Below are 17,343 nucleotides of genomic sequence, written 5' to 3'. Positions count from 1 at the left end.
GACTATTTCTAGCAACTTTATATCCCACGATGTAACTTGTAATTGCAACTATATTTCACAATGTGACAATTTCTCGCAAATGCGACTATATTGTATCTTACAATGTAACTTCCATTTCTCTTAATTGTGACTTTATATCTTACATTTGGACTATTTCTTGTAATTGTGACTATATCTCACAATGTGACTTTATTTACAACAACTATTTCTTGCAATCACGACTTTTTATCTCACAATGTGACTATTTCTAGCAACTTTATATCCCACGATGTAACTTGTAATTGCAACTATATTTCACAATGTGACAATTTCTCGCAAATGCGACTATATTGTATCTTACAATGTAACTTTAATTTCTCTTAATTGTGACTTTATATCTTACATTTGGACTATTTCTTGCAATTGTGACTATATCTCACAATGTGACTTTATTTTTTGCAATTGCGACTATTTCACAGTATACTTATTTCTCGTCAATTTAATTTAATATCTCACAATGTGATAATTTCTTGCAAATGCGACTATACTGTGTTACAATGTGACTTTCATTTCTCTTAATTGTGACTTTATATCTCACATTTTGACTATTTCTTGTAATTGTGACTATCTCACAATGTGACTTTATTTCAGGCAATTGCAACTTTATATCTCACAGCTGAATTTATTTTTCGCGTTTGAGATTTGTTGTCTCACAATGTGACTATTTCTCGTAATTGCAACTTTATAGCTCACAATGTTAATATTTCTCGCAATTGCAACTATCTCACAGTATGACTCTTTCTGGCAATTGCAACTTTATATTCCACAATGTGACTGTATTTTTTGCAATTGCAACTTTATTTCACAGTATGAATATTTCTTGTGTATTTGATTTTATACCTCACGATCACGGCCGCATTAACCATTGGGCTAGGCGGGGCTGAAGCCCCGGGGCCCGAGCTAGGAGGGGGCCCGTGATTGGCTGTGGAGTAGATTGACGGACATCGGTAGTGCCGATCGCCAAAGCCCCACCACGCCCCTCACTTTTTAGCGCTGTTATTTAGTGTAGTTTTTTAGTAAATTCCATGCATTACCATTAGAGATTAAAACGTAAAATTTGAATTTGGTTTACCAATCAAATGCATTTATTATATATTTTACTTTTGAACAAACTAGAGTTATGTTTCGCGCCTTGTGTTTAAACGTTCGAACACACATAGTTATGTGTCAAAATGCCCGTCTCCGACCTCGTCAACACAGTCATTTGTGTCTTAGATGAACGTTACTAGTTACAGATAAAGCATGTGCACTAGTTGGCTATTATGCGATCCTGGCATTATATGATGAGATTTTAAAGGGATATTCACCCAAAAATTTAAATACTGTCATCATTTACTCAGTTTCAAGTTGTTCTGAACCTGTATGAATTTCGTTGTTCTCCTCAACATAAAAGAAGATATTTTGAAGAATATTCGTAACCGTCAACACAGGCATTTGGGTCTTAAATAAACGTTAATAGTTAAAGATAAAGCATGTGTACTAGTTGGCTATTATGCGATCCTGGCATTATATGATGAGATTTTAAAGGGATATAGTTCACCCAAAAATTAAAATACTGTCATAATTTACTCAGTTTCAAGTTGTTCTGAACCTGTATGCATTTCTTTGTTCTCCTCAACATTAAAGAAGATATTTTGAAGAATATTCGTAACCACCATAAAGTTTCTGGTCCCTGTTGACTCTAATAGTGCACTCTCAGCATAACGAGAGCAGGCTTGACCTAACTTAACAAAACTCTATATTATGTCACTTTATCAATGTGGATAATTAATAACCGGCTTTTGTACCCACAATTGTTGAATGTTCAGTTGTATCATACAATAGTGTTTAAAAGTTTGGGGTCAGTAACAAGTCTTAAAATGTCTTTTATTCTCATCAAGGCTCCATTTATTGCATCCAAAATACAGTAAAAGAGTTATATTGTGAAATATTACAATTGAAAATAATTTAAAGTAACTGTTTCCTATTTTAAAATATTTCAAAATATAATTTGGCTGAATTCTGAATCACCTTCAATCATAAAAAACGTTTGAATCATAAAAAACATATACTCTTTGAGAATCCTTTATTTAGAAATTAAGATTTTTTTGCACAATGTTTTCTATTTTGAAAACTTATTTCACCTCCATCATGTCAACTCTACAGTCTCACGTAAGTATGGCAAAGGAAAATGGCTAATATCTGATGTTAAACGAACCCAGCCATTAAAATCATATCATGTTATTAGATTTCTTGAGGTAGATGAGCATTGTGGAGGCAATCTTTAATATTACATTCCATTATTAAAGTGCTGATTTAATTAAACAAATGTTTTATTGCAATTGCAAATTGTTTTGACTTTTTAAGGCAAGCATCTGAAATACCGTAAAACAACCATATTTTAAAAAGTGTAAAATAATAATTAAAAAATCCTGGTCATTTGAAAAATACCATCCACTAAATTACTATTTCCCAGTCTTTGTGTATTTCTAGGTCCAGTCCAGTTAAAGTTAACACACCTCGCTTTGCATCAAATTCAAACGTGACTGCTGTCTTCGGCGCACCTTCGAGAGAGAAAGAGAAGGTTTAGTGACTAACAACTTTCTGGTTTATATCTAACACCACATTACTTACGCATGAAATATTCCACTCATAGTTACCACAGAAGGAAACTTTTGGCCTCTTCACACGTGATTTGAGCTTGGGTTTTCTTTTCAAGCTATTCAGACCAAGAATGACCACTGATTCCACTTTGTCATCCGAGACAAACGAGCCTTGATCATCAGCACAGCTGAAAACACATGGCACAAGGAGAATGGCATATTGAGCTCTCTGAAAACACACAATGGAATATAACCTGTTCTAAGGTTGTTGCTTTTTTTTAATACAATGTCTCATTTTTTTCCATCACATTTCCCATTCCTAGTAAATAGCCCCCAAGGAACGAATGAACGGAAAGACAGACAGACTGATCGATTGACTGACGGAAATTAAAAGCAATGTTGGTTCATTACCTGTTGACAAGCCTGCCAGCTCGCATGGTAAAACGGCGCAGACAGAACTGCATTTGGTCTCTGTAACTAAAAGAGTGGCCATCGTCCAGATAAAGAAGTCCATCAGCATTGCCCTTTAATGCAAAACATAGGATCAAAATCAATAGTCTATAATTATGTGTATGTGTGTGTGTTCAAATCTCATTTATCATTGTACGGCTTAAAGATCTGACTATGAGCCCTTAACAAAACTTTCCAACCATGTACAGCCATGATTCTTTTTAGATGTACCACTGAAATACTATGTTTTCTGGACATGTATCATTTCAAATAATTTAGAGCAGTAGTTACCAAACTTAACAAAATTGAATGTTCGCATATTAACAGTTCTCTGGTGACAGTTAATGGTCACATGATTTGCAAGTACACAGTTAAAACAAATTGATCTTTTTTTTAATACTTAAATTTTTAATTCAATTTGTATTTTTCTTATTATTTTTGTCTTATTAGCTATATTAACTCTAATTATAAAAATGAAGACAGAAATATATTACTGTTGTAAATTACTACTGTATTGCAAAAAATAATATTTGATAATAGATATAACAATTATTTTTTACACTACAAGTTGCAACACTAACGTTTAAGTCGCAAATTCTTCACTTTCAAAATCCTCAAGTTAATACCATTTCAAATCCTTGAGCTTATGTTGGCAAAATACTGGTAAAATATTGTAAACTTATATTTAAAAAAATTTTGAAAATGTATGTAAATTAGTGCTGTCAAATGAAATTAATCGCGATTAATCGCATCTAAAATAAAAGTTTTTGTTTACATAATATATGTGTGTGTACTGTGTATATTTATTATGTATATATAAATACACACACATGCATGTATATATTTAAGAAAAATATGTTACGTTTATATATTAAATATATTTATATATGATATAATTTATATTAATAAATATATACACGTTAATACATGTAAATATTTTAACAATTTATACATGCATGTGTGTGTATTTATATATACATAATAAATATACACAGTACAAACACATATATTATGTAAACAAAAACTTTTATTTTAGATGCGATTAATCGTGATTAATCGTTTGACAGCACTAATGCAAAGGTAAATAAAGAGAACCTAGTACACACTTCTTTGGGAAACCCTGCTTTAGAGTGCCATGTAAAAACTGAACAACATGAATATGGAAATCAAACTGAATCATATATATTATGTCTTGGGGTTGGGCAAAAAGCAAAAATTTGGTAAGACTTTAAAAAAAAAAATTGTATGTGTTCTTGTTACACATTACATGTACTTACTATGGTACATGTAAATTATCCTTAAGCAAAAGTAACTAAACTCTAACCAACCTATTTTAAAATAAATCTATTTTTCTATGATGGCAAAGCTGAATTATCAGCATCATTACTCCAGTCTTCAGTGTCACATGAGCCTTCAGAAATCATTCTAATATGCTGATTTGATGCCCAAGAAACATTGAAAAATGATTATTATCAATGTTGAAAACAGTTGTGCTATTTAATATTTTAGAGGAAACCATGATACATTTTTTTCCGTATTCATTGATAAACAGAAATCTTTTTTTTAACATCATACATATCTCGACTGCCACTTTTAATCTATTTAATGCATATTTGCAGAAAAAAAGTATTAATTCTCTTACTGGCCCCAGTATTAAAAATCTTACTAACCCCAAACTTTTGAACGGTAGGGTATATATTGATATTAAAATCTGATTGCATCTCTGACCTGTACTATGTTACCACCCAGTAATTTCTGTTGTATTGTCATGTGGTCACCTTACTGTCCAGGGCCACAGTGAGAGTGAATGGATGCTGTTGTAAGTCCGCTGTGCTGGACCCACAACCTGCTCTCCTGGGCACCACTGTCCCCCCACGCTGGAACACAGGCACCTAACACAGAGGATATAGCGTAAGGAACCCTGTAAGAATACTAGCATTCTGTTGACTGCTTTATCACAGATGTATTGGGAGTCACTCACAGTGTTCAGAGTCACTGGCAGATCCAAAGTTCTGGCACCCTTGTGTACCGCTGCCGTGTTTGTGTCGTACCACAGCTTTCAAATAAACAAAACATCTCTTATGAATGCACTTTAACCTTCAGTACAATGTATTCTGTACAATTCATATGGAACGTAGGCTTACCACATCAGACCCTGGGAGCAAAACCTTGACCTCTGTGACCTCAGGATCTGTCACAGGGCACACAAGGAGAGCACCGCCTGTAAAATATCCGTTAGTTAGAATGGTATTGGACATTGGACTGCTATGTTTTAAGAATTATAGAATTATGCGATTAAATGACCAGTGGTAGATGAAGAACACATATCAAGTGAAAAAAAAAATATTAGCACTCCTTTTCCTTTTTTTTTTTTTTGGAGTAGAAGAAAGATTTTTAATGTACTCATAGTAAGTATTGAAAGTAAAAAGTGCTGATCGATAAACCATGTTTATTTATTTTGCAGTTTTATATACTTCAGCCTACAATAAATTAGTAGATGAAAACACTGAATATGTATTGATCTGCAAGTAAGCAAATATTTTCTTTTATTACCAAAACACACACACACACTATCAAAACATTAAACTTTAATATACTCATTTAAATTTAAGATAATTCAAGTGAAACAATACACTGAAAAATTACATTGATTGCAGTTTTATATACTTCAGCCTACAATAAATTAGTAGATGAAAACACTGAATATGTATTGATCTGCAAGTAAGCAAATATTTTCTTTTATTACCAAAACACACACACACACACTATCAAAACATTAAACTTTAATATACTCAAATTTAAATTTAAGATAATTCAAGTGAAATACACTGAAAAATTACATTGAGTATTTCAAAATATGAAATGCTCACAAATCAAGCATCACTATTGCATCTAGGAGTAGATGTTGAATTCTTGGGTTCAAAATAACAAGAAATGATACATTTTTGGGTAACACTTTAGAAAAGGGAACATAGAACATATTCACTATTAACTAAGAGTTTTCCCTCAATAAAGTTCTAATTTGCCACTTATTAATAGTTAGTAAGATAGTTGTTAAGTTTAGGTACTGGATAGGGTTAAGGGATCTAGAATATGGCCATACAGAATAAGGCATTAATATGTGCTTATAAGTACTAATAAACAGACAATATGCATGCTAAAAAGCAACTAGTTAATGGAGTAAAAAGTATGATATTATACATTGGAATTTATTATGCTTTAGACCTTAGATTTCTTTGCATGTCAAGCTTTCCTTTCTCATGACATGTGAAAAAAAGGATATTATGGCCATTTGTTCCCATGTCTTATTAATTTGTTCCCTCATTTTAGTTAAATTGTGAATATCACCACCGCAATTTAACTAAAACAAAGGATGGAATTAATCAAATTTGGGCAACAACAAAAGCTGTGGGAACAAATTCTTAATTCATGGCCACAATATATATTTTCTTTCATATGGAGGGCTCCATAAATATTTGTACTTGTGTACATTAACAAAGTAAAAATAAAAAAGTAAAAAAATGTCACCACTGATAATGACTTTATTAGCTGTATTACACAGCTGATCTGGTCATGTTTACCAATCATGTACTGGTTCTCCACCGCAAACATGCTTGTATCGTTGGGAAACTCTACCCAAAGAGGTCTATGAGGAAACACACAGAAATAAAGATTGGAACAGGCCTGAATACAATATGCATCTTTCCTGTCTCCTGCACTACCTACCAGCTCACTTCTCTGAGGTAATAAGAATTCAAAAATAAAATGTAAATCTATTCTTCTGTATCAGCACATGATATGAGTCATTCTAAATAAGGCTGTGTTGCAGATGAAAATGCAGTACCTGATGGGAGGCAGGGCTGACGTGTGTGCTTGGTGAAACAGAGTGTACCAGTACGGCAGGAGACGGTATCTGTCCTGAACAGCAGAGCGGATCGCAGAGGTCACATCGTCCCCAAACAGCCAGGGCTCACGCCGCTTTGTCATTTTAGCAGAGTGTCCCCTGAAAAATGGCTGAAGAGCACCTGCTTGGTACCAGCGGACCAGAAGCTCAGGGTCTGGATCCTGCACAAAGCCCCCTACATCAGCTACACACACATACAAAATCCTATTCAATCGGTGATTCTGAACCTTATGCCTGTTCAGCAAAAACATATACCTTTCAGAAGCACAGGGTCAGTAATTTTTTAATGTTTTTGAATGAAGTCTCTTATGCTCACCAATGCTGCTTTATTTGACAGTAATACTGAGAAATATTAATACAATTTAAAGTAACTGTTTTCTATTTTAATATATTTTAAAGTATAATTTAGTCCTGTGATGGCAAAGCTGAATTTTCATCAGCCATTACTCCATTCTTCAGTGTCAAGAAACATTTCTTATTATTTTGAATGTTGAACACAGTTTAATATGTTTTTGTGTGAAAAAAATATTTATATATAAATTAAATATAAAGTATATATATATATATATACATATTTCTCTTTGCTTTTTTATATCATCACTGTATATTTAATGGTAAGTTAAGAAAAACAAGTTTAATAAAAAAGTAATCTAAAATCTAAAAGTAATCTTACATACTTTAAGGGTGCAGTATAAGTAGGCACATTGAGACGCAGCAAGTGGTTTTCATCTTGCCACTTTCTGGGTAAAGAAAACACATTTTTACTCAAATTAATCTAAATGGATTTCTAGCGTTTTGGAACCAAACTCTTTATATATAGAAAGTACAAAAGAACAGCATTTATTTGAAATCGAAAGCTTTTGTAACATTATAAATGTTATTATTGTCACTTTTGATGCTTCCTTGCTCCATAAAAGTATATCTTTAAAAAAAATCTTACTGACCTTAAACTGTTGAACAGCAGTGTATAATGTAAGTATTTATCAACATTAATATTACAATCAACTGTACATTGAAGGGTAAAATATGATATATTAAAAAATGTATGACATAAAAAACGGTGTCATTATTAGCCGAACCTCCACAAAACTGTATTCCTGTCAAACTCAGCGACAGCAGCATGGGTATTGAAATCTTCAAGTACTCCCAAGTAGCGACATTGTCCCCAGTCCAGATGGCACCTGTGACATAAACAGTTCAATGTTGTTATGGGTCGTTTTGTTTGGCTCTATCAACACAATGGGCATAGCATAATGTCATCTGATTTTGAGATTACCTAATCTTTGAGACCCAGCAAAGAAAGAGCGTGAAAGGATAAACGGCCTCTCTGTGCCACCTGACCGGGTTAATAAGCCCTCAAATGTAGCCATATGCTGTGAAGGCGGAAAAAACATTATAACCATAGTCTGTATCTATATTACAGGCCTGCTTTGACTGAGCTTACCTGATAAAAGCCATACAAGTTGTGTAGTTCCCTGTGTTCCCATCCTCCGTGGTGCACTGCATCTTTGGGCATTGTCTGCTCTGGCCCGTTAAAGACAGACGGTTCATTCATGTCATTCCACACAAACAAAGATTCTGTTGAGCCCTAATGCAAGTATGGATAAAGAATAAACAGTCATCTATTGGACTATGGAGACAATTAACTGGTTTTTAGATCAAAATACACTCAGGAACCACTCAAATAGTGTTCAGTAACTTTTAGCAAGCAGTACAGTTAGATAAAATCTTAATAGTGACCAAAAATTGAGACTCACTTCATATTTGCTTAGAGAGAACTGTCTGGCATACCATGACCTTGTCTTTGAGCTACTGAAGTCCAAATAACAGGATTCACCTGATGGAACAGTAATCACTTGAAATGTGAAGGTTAAATTTGATTCAAAACTTTTATCTCAGTGTAAATAAATCTGTAGGATTATTTGAATGTATGCTACTATAAACAGTTTTGTAAATCTGGGTTTGGAACAGAGAATTCATGTATATTGGATCTTACCGGGCCAACATGTTCCTTCATAAACAGCACCTTCTCTATTCTTCACAAAATGCCCCCCTTCTTTAACTTCACAGTAAAGAGGCCAATCAGGATCAATCTTGATGTGCGGATCACTAATAACGACCAACTAAACAGGCAAAAAATAAATATTAAAAACCGCATACCTTTATGCCTTTAAATTTATAACCCCATTATTTTACCTTCCTGTTCTTCTTCTGAAGGTGATGCTGTAGTTCTCCTGGGTTTGGAAAAAGCTCGGAATCCCAGGTGAAGTAGCGCTTCCCATTTGTGTGCTCTATGTCCAACCATATAACATCATACGGAATACCGTGGAGGTCAAATCCAGCATCCACTGCTTTCACATCTGCCTCGTCCTCGTAGTTCCAGCGGCATTGGTGATAACCCAAAGAGAAGAGTGGAGGAAGAGCCTGGTAGCCTGTTGGCAGAGAAATACCAAAGGAACTTCTGTATAGTATTATGCTGGTCCATTATGCTGCTTGATACGGCAAACAGCTATTCGCTTTCCTATTGTTTTCATTTATTATCGTAATAATAAACACACTGGTTTGTAATGCAAATAGTTTTACTTTTACTGCACTTTGTTATTCTTACTGTATCTATAGCAGCTAATGAATCGGAAGTTAGGGTTAGGGTCACATATTCGAAGAAAATAGCTTATTTTCATGTTGAAAAATATAGTGGATAGTCTTATATTACATATACTTAAAGCTGCAGTCCGGAACCTTTTTTGTGTTCAAAATGTACAAAATGAATATAATAAGGGAGTACATCATGAATCCATTTTCCAAACCGTGTTTTTGGCTTGTCCTGAATCACTATGGTACAACTATAATAAGTGTTTATATTTGGACTATTTCAGACTGGTACTGGTGGAACCACTGCGGAGTAGCCCAGTACCTGCGTGATTCGTCATAGACATAAACAGAGAGAAGTAGCTCCGGCTACAATCTTCTTCCGCAAGACGCACGCAGTTCTGTTTATTAACCCCTAGAGCACCAAAAGTTACAGACTGCAGCTTTATCTATTGTTAACAGGGAGGATTGCACAAAAAAAACACATATATATATATATACAGTAAATATTACAAAATAAATCACAGTGATTATTATTTATTTATTTTTATTTTTGTAATTAAATCAATGAGACAAAAACAGCAGAAGTGCTAATGTTAGCTTTCGGTTATACCCCCACTGACAATATTTGGGGTATGGACAGTACCTGTAAGTTGAGCATACTGAGAGAACACCTGGGCAGCTGTGGGTCCAAGCAAAATGAAACAGTCGATTGTGCCGCTCTCTGATATCCATCTCACATCAGTCTGTGGTGAGATCTTGCTTTTCTTCCCTGGTGGTTCATCCTCGCCCTGTTCCATGAATCCATTTTCCAAACCGTGTTTTTGGCTTGTCCTGAATCACTATGGTACAACTATAATAAGTGTTTATATTTGGACTATTTCAGACTGGTACTGGTGGAACCACTGCGGAGTAGCCCAGTACCTGCGTGATTCGTCATAGACATAAACAGAGAGAAGTAGCTCCGGCTACAATCTTCTTCCGCAAGACGCACGCAGTTCTGTTTATTAACCCCTAGAGCACCAAAAGTTACAGACTGCAGCTTTATCTATTGTTAACAGGGAGGATTGCACAAAAAAAACACATATATATATATATACAGTAAATATTACAAAATAAATCACAGTGATTATTATTTATTTATTTTTATTTTTGTAATTAAATCAATGAGACAAAAACAGCAGAAGTGCTAATGTTAGCTTTCGGTTATACCCCCACTGACAATATTTGGGGTATGGACAGTACCTGTAAGTTGAGCATACTGAGAGAACACCTGGGCAGCTGTGGGTCCAAGCAAAATGAAACAGTCGATTGTGCCGCTCTCTGATATCCATCTCACATCAGTCTGTGGTGAGATCTTGCTTTTCTTCCCTGGTGGTTCATCCTCGCCCTGTTCAGACAACAAAAGAAACAAAACACATCTTAAAATGCACATTTTTCCTCTTTTATTGATTTAGACTATTTAAAGGGGTCATATGATGCTGCTAAAAAGAACATTATTTTGTGTATTTGGTGTAATGAAATGTGTTTATGTGGTTTAAGGTTCAAAAAACACATTATTTTCCACATACTGTACATTATTGTTTCTCCTCTCTGCCCCGCCTTTCTGAAACACGTAGATTTTTACAAAGCTCATCGGTCTGAAAAGCGAGGTGTGCTCTGATTGGCCAGCTATCCAGTGCGTTGTTGGAAGGCCAAACGAGAACGGCGCGGCCGGCGGGCTTGCGGCAACCACATGTGATGACCCCGGGCTGGACTCCTCTTCGTCCAAGTTGAAAGCCGATGCGGCGATCCACAGCGCAAAGTTGATGTATTTCCTCAGCGACCAGCACGGATCAGCTCTAGGCTTGACGAAGCGGATATCATCCTCTTTTGGAAGACCAAACAAAGTAGTTTTGCTTTCACAACGAAACACACAGCGTCTTCACGACATGGCGGCGGCAACAACAATACTACAGCGAGAATAAAAGTTATGCCTTCTTTCTTTGCGTGAACATTTGGGCGGCATTATGCAAATCTTCCCACATTGTGACGTAGACATGTGGGGGCGTGTTAGAATGAGCTGTTTTAGGTAGGCGTGGTTGACTCTTAACTTTTATAAAGAATATCTCTTTGGATTTGAGACTTTAGTCTTTGCAACTTTACAGATCTTCTTTATGCACCAAGAGCTTGTAACACTCCAAAGAGAAAGTAAAAATTGAAATCGCATCATATGACCCCTTTAACTATTTTCTGAAAGCTTTGCAGTATGTCATTTCTGCCACACTACCATAATTGTTTCCAAAAATGTTTTGTCTATAGTTAAATAAATAACGGAACTGCACCTTATTTGGCTCTGGGTTGTATTTGACATCAACCAGAGTCTCAGAGGCGTTCAGCCAGAACACTCCAGCTGTCCTCTCCAGCTTGTGAGCTAGCAGGAAGGGGACAGAACCATAAAGACCCAACCTGCTATTGATGTCATAGCCAAACACATCCAGGTTGTACAGCCGATATGCCTCCGTGACACTGTGAAGTAAAACCACATTTGTGTTTGACTGCATTATGTTAGGCAAGAGTCTATTCTGTTTAGTTTGTCTTCTAGGTATAGTTATCAACCACATTCGTTTTTGAATGCGTCTGAGATATTTAATGAAGTGAACTACCTTGTGTCCTTCAACACCAGGGTATCAGCATGTTCAGGAAGACCATACGTATGGTTGAACCCATGGAGACTTAAGTCCATCCCCACAGAACTAGGACCTAAATTAAAGACATCAGCAATCATACGTTATAATGTAACTACATAGAACCAGAAAATGTGGATTGTGCTTGCTCATGTAACTCGCAGGCATGATGTTAGGGTGTCCTAGGTGGCTTCCAGGGTGTTGCTTGGGTGTTTATGGGTGGTTGTATGTCAGAAGTAGAGTCCAAAGTGTCTATGAAATTTCTGGTGCTCAAAATACACACCAAAGTTAAATAATTAAGGCAAGGTGTTATTAGCAAGATTTTTTTTTTGTGTGTGTGTGTGTGTTGTTTTTTTTGTGTGTGAAATTTTGTAAGCAAAAAAGGTCCATTGTTCAATGTCAATTGTGGAGTGATGCACAAAGCACAGCCCACAGAGAAGTCACTTTCAAACAAAGCAGCTTTCTATTGGTCAACGTGTCAAATTCATGTAAAAAACTTGAACCAGATGCAAAATCTGCATGGGGAATGTTTTGCACCATTGCAAAATTCCCAGTCACACCATTTCGTATTGAAATGTCTGGATTTTGCCTGCAAAATTTTTCCAAGCAACAGTAAATGTGTCCCACCTTTAAAGTTAAGGTCTGTTTACATCAAGAAAGATAACTACCTGTATAACATTACTATATTAGCGCCCATACCAACATACAATAATATTCTGTTTATTATAAGTGTGCTATTCAGTTTTGTCATCTGCCTCTTTAAACGTTCAAGCTCTTTAAAGTCGAGTCTGTTCTGACTGGCAATATTTTTAGCATTCATCAGATGGAAAAAAATTGTTATGAAAGTGATATAACGATATTGTTACACTGTAGTTGGGGTGTGGACTTCACTATTCTTAGAGAATTAGAACGATTATTAAAACGTCATAGATTTGGTTATCGTTACAGTTATTGCCTTGATATAAATGGGTCTTTAAGGGTTTGTTTAAATCCCTAACCCTCAGTATGCATGATTAGTAATACAAACACCCTTAATAATAATACAAGTTTCATTACAGTTTGAAAATGAACAATGGAGTTGTATGTTATAGCGGTTCACCATTTGCTTTGATGTCCTCAAACTGTCTAAATGTTTCCTTCCACAGCCCACATCGATTTTCATCGTCCTTTTAAGATGGAAACACACGACTTGTCACACAAGAAAGCTCTCTCAATAATACATTTTCACATTAAAGCCCAAATTCTCACCTGGCATGAATCTGAAGATGACCTGGAACGAATTTATATCATGTTAATTGGGAAAAAAACAACATTAGCAAGCATTTCCAAATGGGTTTTTGAGTGGGTATGAAACAACAGTATCATATATTGTTCCTGATACCTAGTTGGATCTTGCAGAGTCTCAAAGTAGAGTTTGTTTTCTGGGTTGAGAGTGACAATCTCCTCTCCATCACAGGAAATCTCAAGTTTGAAAGGAGAAAAGGAAACCAGCAGCTTGTACTGTCCCAGACCCCAAGTTAGACATACACAGTCCTCTCTCTTCCAATTAACTCTCAGCCTGCAAAGAAATAACAATGAATAACTGGCAGTAGCAGATCTAGAAGAGAATTGGTTTACACCTGTTGAGAAGAATTTTAAAGTTGATGGCTTACGGCTCATATCTCAACTCTCCATGCAGTACATCTGAAACATGGTAGCGTGGTTTCACCGGCTGTAGCTCATCAAGAGACACTCTGACCGTTCCACTTTGGGTTGCCCGTATTTGAAGACACAGCCGATCCTGTGAGGCGCAAACCGTTTCTTTCACTGTTACGTTTTGATATTTTTACATAATATTTGAAAAATATCCTACTATTCCTATTACAAATATGGATATCATTTTGGTTCACTTTGTAATATTTTACACAAACTCTAACAAAGCAGCAACCTTTACAAGTAGTGGTATACAATGCTAATACTATGCTACTCTGATATACACTAACATTCAAAAGTATGGGGTCAGTCATTTTTTTTTATTTGAAAGAATTTTTAATAGTAATAATTTTAATATTTAGAAGATACATATTCAATTGATCAAGTGACAGTAAAGACATTTTTAATGTTAAAAAAACATTTCTATTTCAGATTCTATTCAAAAACCATGTATCACATTTCCCACAAAAATATTAAGCATCACAACTGTTCTCAACATTGATAATAATAGGAAATGTTTATTGAGCACCAAATCAGCATATTAGAACGATTTCTGAAGGATCGTGTGACACTGATTTCAGCTTTGCATTACAGAAATAAATTCTGTTTTAAAATATAATAAATAGAATAATTGTATTTTCACTTGTAATATTATTTTACAATATTACTGTTTAACTGTATTTTTGATCAAAATAAATGCAGCCTAGCTGAGCAAAAAAAAAAAAAAACTTTCAAAATCTTTAATAACCCCAAACTTTTTTAACATTAGTGTATGTTACCATGGTACTGAATGACCATATTCATGAATAATGTAATGTGCTATTTACATGGTACTGCATTAAACATGATTTTTTACTTTTGGTCAGCCTAGACCAGCAGTTTTCAAACGTTTCAATGCCCTGGGACCCTCTAAATATGATGCCCTTAAGTGAGACTCCCTTTCCAAAATATGAAACAAATTTGTTTATTCCTTAATATTAAAAAAAAACATATTTGATTTTAACAAATGATTAAGTCCCAGCCTTTAGAAAGCAGAATGAAAAAATAATATAAAATTCAGTAAAAGTGTTAAACATTCTGACAATCATACTATCCCAACAGCAAGCAAAAGAGTGAGTGTATATGGGGGGGGGGTGAAGCAGTCTCAGTCCACCTGAGAGTCCCGTTCACAGAGCTCCAGACTGGCTCCTCTATCTGTGAGTACTAAAGTTTCGAAGGAGGCAAAGTATTGAGACACTGCTTTATCTCTCTGTCTCCTATGGTAGAGTTCAAAGGTCAAAAATAATAAATGAATAAAACAATTCAATTTATTTAATATGTATTGACTAAAGAGACTTAGTGGCAAAAATAATGTTAAATATTTAATAATAATCAAAATGAAATATACCTGTAGAATATTATGTCATGGTTTTTCTTAAACTTCTCTTGAAACTCACCACCCGGCACGATGCTGTAATATAATGTTATACACAGTATAACATAAGCAGTGCATATTACGGTTCTGGTTTAATACTTTAATACAGTGATCTTCAAGCATATGCTACATGTCCTGCAAGACTGTAATGACAACACATATCGCAAACAAATTAAACAACGTGCTTTTGGTCACGTTATGTGTGGCCATGAACATCGTTCCAATGTGGCTTCATTGTAATTTACCTCTCAAAAGATTCAGCTGAAACATTCACCTCCATGATTCCGCCAAATGAAGAGGAAGTTATTTGATAGGGCTAGAGAGCAGTGTTCTTTCCATTGGGCGACAAATTAGCTTATGACACAAAATAAAATTCCCCCAAGGGGGCGCATGATGGCTCATCCGTTCAGCCGCATTCAAGTTTCAATGCGTTTCTGTGTTACTTGAGGTACTTGAAAACGGTTGCAATATTAAAATATAAATTTTTAGCGACTGTTATCTGATTATGCAAACGGTAGCTTGAGTCATCAGTCTGTATAAAAATACATTTAAACTTCTTGTGTACATTAATCACTAACAGCTGTGATTGGTCCTTCCTGAGTAGCGTTGAGAAAAGTAACAAGTATCAGACCATAGCACCACTGACGCTACTTCGGCTACTGTAATAAGTCAGCAACTGACAATAATTAACACCTTAGGTATGCCACTGAGATAATAGTATATGTTGAATTGTTTTAGAATCACCGTACTTGAACAAAAAAAGTAGTTTGGGCTACTAAGCCACGCCTGTTTGTTTAATAGTCCGTTCTTCTAAATGCCGTTCTCCTCGTTTTCACTTGTTCTTTGAGCCCGGTGACATTTTGTGTCGAAATGTCACGCTGCCATTGATTGAGTGGTCCGTGATTGAACAGTCGATGAAATAGTATTCTTCATTTTTATTTTTTTTAAATATTGTTTACATTTGTCTTACTTTCTTTTGAGAACTGCCTATCTGAATGACATGTTATGATTTTAAATGAGATAAGAGGGCATGTATTCTTTCTTGTATTCTATTTGGAACCATGTACTCTTTCTTTCCATGTATTCTATTTTATATCCTTCATTTTCCTCCTCATCGTGGGAAGAAATGAAAGAAATGTTTGTATGCTCTTATTACTATTTATAGGACATCACATATAGGAAATATACAGGACACATAAAGCCAACTTTTTCCTGTCTGGAAGTAAGACGTTTATTTCTGGATAGCAAATGACCTAATTCACAATTTTTGATTGCATGTATGTAAAATTAATATTTTGTACATTATTTACAAAAGGGATCATATATTATTTAATTTTTTTTTTTAAAGAAGACAGAAACTTAAAGGGATAGTTCACCCAAAAATTAAAATTAATTCATTAATCACTGTCATTAATTGTTTACCCTCATGTCGTTTCAAACCTGTAAGACCTTCGTTCATCTTCAGAACACAAATTAAGATATTTTTGATGAAATCTGAGAGCCCTACACAGACAACACAACTGTTCCCAGTCCCAGAAACATAGCAAGGACATTGATAAAACAGTCCTTGTGACATCAGTGATTCTTCTCAGTGGGAGAAGAATTGTTGAATAAATTACCGGTATGTTATTATTGTTTTCTTTGCACACAAAAAGTATAGCTTCACAAAATTGAAGTCGAGCCACTGATGTCACATGGACTGTTTTACCGATGTCCTTGCTAGTTTCTGGGAGTGGGAACATTTCAGTTGCGTTGCTGTCTACGCAGGGTCTGAGAGCTCTCACATTTCATCAAAAATATCTTAATTAGTGTTCTGAAGATGAACGAAGGTCTTCGGGTTTGGAACGACATGTGATTATGACAGAATTTTAATTTTGGGGTAAACTAACCCTTTAACAAGAGGCCAACACTAACGTTATCGTGATGTCCCGGGCTTAAACAGAAGAGGGCACCTTTCTCCCAAGTTTGAGCCGTTCTCGAGGACGCGCTCTGAGACTCCACGTGCAC

At 35.2% G+C, this 17,343-nt stretch overlaps 1 protein-coding gene across 2 annotated transcripts; it reads right to left on the bottom strand.

Moving 5' to 3' along the window:
* Positions 1 to 2,107: 2,107 nt before the first annotated feature.
* ganc (glucosidase, alpha; neutral C) lies at positions 2,108 to 15,664 on the bottom strand. 2 transcript variants are annotated; one of them, XM_016455027.1, is made up of 24 exons: positions 15,582 to 15,664; positions 15,310 to 15,372; positions 15,076 to 15,178; positions 13,883 to 14,010; positions 13,612 to 13,788; positions 13,479 to 13,500; positions 13,330 to 13,396; positions 12,210 to 12,306; positions 11,889 to 12,072; positions 10,810 to 10,954; positions 9,172 to 9,407; positions 8,972 to 9,098; positions 8,733 to 8,812; positions 8,420 to 8,563; positions 8,252 to 8,348; positions 8,055 to 8,156; positions 6,916 to 7,159; positions 6,653 to 6,717; positions 5,216 to 5,292; positions 5,053 to 5,127; positions 4,850 to 4,963; positions 3,033 to 3,145; positions 2,679 to 2,809; positions 2,108 to 2,582 (listed from the first exon to the last, which is right to left on the bottom strand). In XM_016455027.1, exons 1-24 carry the CDS (start codon positions 15,614 to 15,616, stop codon positions 2,476 to 2,478), a joined length of 2,733 nt encoding a protein of 910 aa, XP_016310513.1. In that variant the 5' UTR covers positions 15,617 to 15,664; the 3' UTR covers positions 2,108 to 2,475. The 2 variants fall into 2 exon arrangements, with proteins under 2 accessions (XP_016310513.1, XP_016310514.1); XM_016455028.1 differs by having other exon boundaries at positions 2,709 to 2,809.
* Positions 15,665 to 17,343: the final 1,679 nt, after the last annotated feature.

This window comes from Sinocyclocheilus anshuiensis, unplaced genomic scaffold, assembly GCF_001515605.1.
Source record: "Sinocyclocheilus anshuiensis isolate Anshui unplaced genomic scaffold, SAMN03320099.WGS_v1.1 scaffold167, whole genome shotgun sequence".
Lineage (NCBI taxonomy): Eukaryota > Metazoa > Chordata > Actinopteri > Cypriniformes > Cyprinidae > Sinocyclocheilus > Sinocyclocheilus anshuiensis.
The sequence above is the reverse complement of the archived record's forward strand: the minus strand, read 5'-3'. Positions and strand labels throughout refer to the sequence as shown.

Coding starts and splice junctions, on each gene's coding strand:
- ganc (XM_016455027.1), bottom strand. CDS start 15,616: ATGGAGGTGAATGTTTCAGCTGAATCTTTTGAGAG. Junction 12,307..13,329: donor TGAGGACATCAAAGCAAATG/GTGAACCGCTAT, acceptor TCTTTAATTTAG/GTCCTAGTTCTGTGGGGATG. Junction 5,128..5,215: donor TGCTCCCAGGGTCTGATGTG/GTAAGCCTACGT, acceptor TTTATTTGAAAG/CTGTGGTACGACACAAACAC.